Genomic DNA, 3023 nt, shown 5'->3' on the forward strand with positions numbered 1-3023 from the left:
GCTCCGAGACCTCCCGGGCCAGGGGCCAGGATTGCTCCGCCAGCACAGACACTCCCACTTCTCAGCAGCACCGCGGGGACGAGGCAAAGCGCCCTGGCTCCGCTACCTCTGGAGCACGAGGGCAAACGCCCAGCCTGCCCAGCCCCACACCCCCGCGCAGAGCTCTCCACGCCACCCTTCCCAGACCTGCCTCTGCCTTTCCGTGCTGCTCCTAAGCAGGAGGTGGGACGGGTCTGCCGAAGCCGTTAGGCTCCTTGGGTCTCTCTGACGGACCCCAAAGTGATTCAGGACTGCGTCTCAGGAAGCAAGCAGCAGCTTCCTTTCGGCCCCCTTTCACACCAAATTCCAGCCCCCCTTCACCTTTCAGAAGCATAATCAATAGGACCCGGACACATGAAGACGGGGATTTATTATTCTATGTTCGTTCTACAGAAGAGGTTCAATGCCAAGCTGCCACCACCCCCTGGGACTCCCTTAGGCCAGGAACACAGCAGCCCCTCCTTAGACACAGGACATTGTCCACAGGCCTCCTTCGCTTAATCAGCAGCTTCTTCTGCTTCAAGTTGGGGTTCGCAACCAAGACTAACGCTTTTTTACAGGCTCCCAAGCCAGAAAGTGTCCTGGCTGCTTCACAGTCCAACACGCCGCTGCAGCAGCAGCACCCCCCCGTGGCCTGCCTCCACTTCGACTTAACTGGAAGGAGAAGGAATGAAAGGCCGTGAGAAGTCAACAAGCAGGTTTGACCACGCTTCAGTACTTCTTGAACTCAATTCTTTCTACTTTCACATCATCCTCAATTAGTTGGTACACATAAGTGACAACGGTGGAAGCCTGGATATCCATCAGTACAAATGAAGGGACGATGTTCCTGGAAAGAAAACATGCTTTGCTGATCTTCCCGATTAGCTTACACTTCTTGCTACTAACATACCTTATGCTTACGCGTTCTAATACGCTTGGTTGCCAAGGGCTGGAGGGGTCTGGGAAACACTGCAGTCTGCCGGCACCGACAACAGCGTCTCGGGCAGAGTTGCACTTAGCCTAGAACAGCCCTCGAGGCTACTGAACAGCCTACGTTGTGTCAGGCTCAGACATTTAAGCTGGCAGGGCCTCCACAAGGCCGATTTCAGCTTCCGGGAAGACACCAGAAAGCCAAACGACTTCAAGACGCTGTGCAACTCGCCCCTCTCCGGGCCCAGGGAGCAGCCCCAGACACCCCAGTGCCGGGCTGTCACGCCCAACACGTGGGCTACGTAAAACCCTGGCAACAGGGGAGCCCCACTGCGGTCCCCGGGAAGGGAGAGAGCTGGCCTCCTGGCGCGAAGGCTACCCAACAGTAAATAAACACACAGCACCGGCGCCAACATCACATTTTGAGGGCAGGAACAACCAGCCCCACCGCAGGTCTGCATTACCAGGAGCTGTGTCACTTCCACATCCCAGAGCAGCAGCACCGTCAGGATCGCTGACACCCTCACAGAGCAGACAGTAACGGCCAAGCCAGAGCACCCAACCATGGCCACCCTGCGGGGCACCTGGATGCTGATCGGCACTGCCGTCCTGGGCACCGCAGTAATAGACAGCCTCGTCCTCGGCTTGGACCCCAGTGATGGTTAATGTGGCCGTGGAGCCGGACGTGGATCCGGAGAATCGCAAAGGGATGTCCGAGGGCCTCTGGTTGGGCCTCCTGCTCCTCACGGCACTTGCCAGCGCTCTGCAGCATGGTGAAACACACACATTTCGGGTAACACCTATGGGCTCTGCTGCGCTGGGCAGCTCAGGCTCCCCCTCACTCACGTTTCCAGAGCACTGTAGGCTCCTGTAGCTGATCCCGGGTTGATGTAGAATTTGTTTTCATGTTCAAATGCTTCAAATCTGTGCGTGTGTCCTGAGATGAGAATGTCCACATCCAGCTGCCTCTGCAGCAGTGCCAGGCTGGCCACATCGCCCCAGGGAATAACTTGATGGCCATGAATCAGCCCGATTCTGAACTGCCCGACAGTTACTACTTTCTCTTCAGGATAATTCAGGCTCTGAGAAGGAGAAAGGCACAGCCTATATCAGCCAAACACCCCTCACCTATGCAATGCAGGTTCCTATATTCCAAGACACGAACGTGCCTTTCCCTATTTGAGGGCACAAGGTCTCTTTCAACATGCAGACCCACTGGATGCTTGTACCACACCCCAGCAAGAGCAACTGCAGAGCAAGGAGCAGGGAATTTGCACAGAGATCAGGAGCCTCAAGGCTACCCAACAGTAAATAAACACAGATACACAAGTCCCCAGGCCCTGCAACTACACGGCCAGCTGGGGGACTGCAGCAGCCTCAGCAGTCACAGACAGACTTGTGCCAGAGTTCACATGAATCAAGTGCATGTATTGCCCCCCACACCCAGCCCCCCTGCTGCAACTGTGACAAGAAGGGTCTAGAAAATCATTTTGTTTCTTCAGTCTTACTCATCCCTACTTCCTATCCTGGTGAATTACAGTTCAAGAATTGCTAAAGCCGAAGGACTCCCCAGGTTTCATTGAGACAACCACAGCACGCGGGAAGGGGGGCTGAGGAATCAACAGCAGCGGGAACGTTACCTCAGAGTCCCCCCTAACAATGTGGATGTCCCCAGCCAGAGTCCTGAGGTAGTCATAGCTCTCCTTGGTGCAGAGGTTGCCCGTACACAAGATGTGCTGAATCTTTCCAGGAACCAGCAGCTTCTTGAACTTCACCGGTAGACCACTGCACCGGTGTGGGATGTGAAGGTCCCCTAATACTAACACCAACTTTGCACACAAGAGGGAGGAAAGAGAGACTTTTAACCCGGGATCCTTAACAGAACAGCACAAAACCTTTTTGCCGCTCCAGGGCGTTCGCAAAGTCTGGCGAACCATTACAGGCCCAGCAGGGATTTCTTTCAGATTCAGCTCTGAGGAAACAACCCCTCAGCGTGCCCGAGCTGCCCCGCAGACAGCCCAGCCTGCTCCCACCCGGGGGGAGCCGGGCGCTCCCACTCCCGCAGGTAGCCG

The 3023-nt window shown here is 55.8% G+C and overlaps 1 protein-coding gene across 1 annotated transcript in view; it reads right to left on the reverse strand.

The window, feature by feature from the left end:
- Nucleotides 1–390: 390 nt before the first annotated feature.
- LOC103922668 (vacuolar protein sorting-associated protein 29-like) overlaps nt 391–3023 on the reverse strand; it is a 3509-nt gene continuing 876 nt past the window's right edge. Inside the window, exons 2-4 of the mRNA XM_009330846.1 lie at nt 2592–2780; nt 1798–2033; nt 391–868 (exon numbers count right to left, since the gene is read on the reverse strand). Of these exons, the coding sequence (XP_009329121.1) occupies nt 751–868; nt 1798–2033; nt 2592–2780 (543 nt within the window). The 3' untranslated portion in view covers nt 391–750. The remainder of the gene's footprint in view (nt 869–1797; nt 2034–2591; nt 2781–3023) is intronic.

The sequence above is a fragment of the Pygoscelis adeliae genome, unplaced genomic scaffold, assembly GCF_000699105.1.
Source record: "Pygoscelis adeliae isolate BGI_AS28 unplaced genomic scaffold, ASM69910v1 Scaffold358, whole genome shotgun sequence".
NCBI classification, from domain to species: Eukaryota; Metazoa; Chordata; class Aves; order Sphenisciformes; family Spheniscidae; genus Pygoscelis; species Pygoscelis adeliae.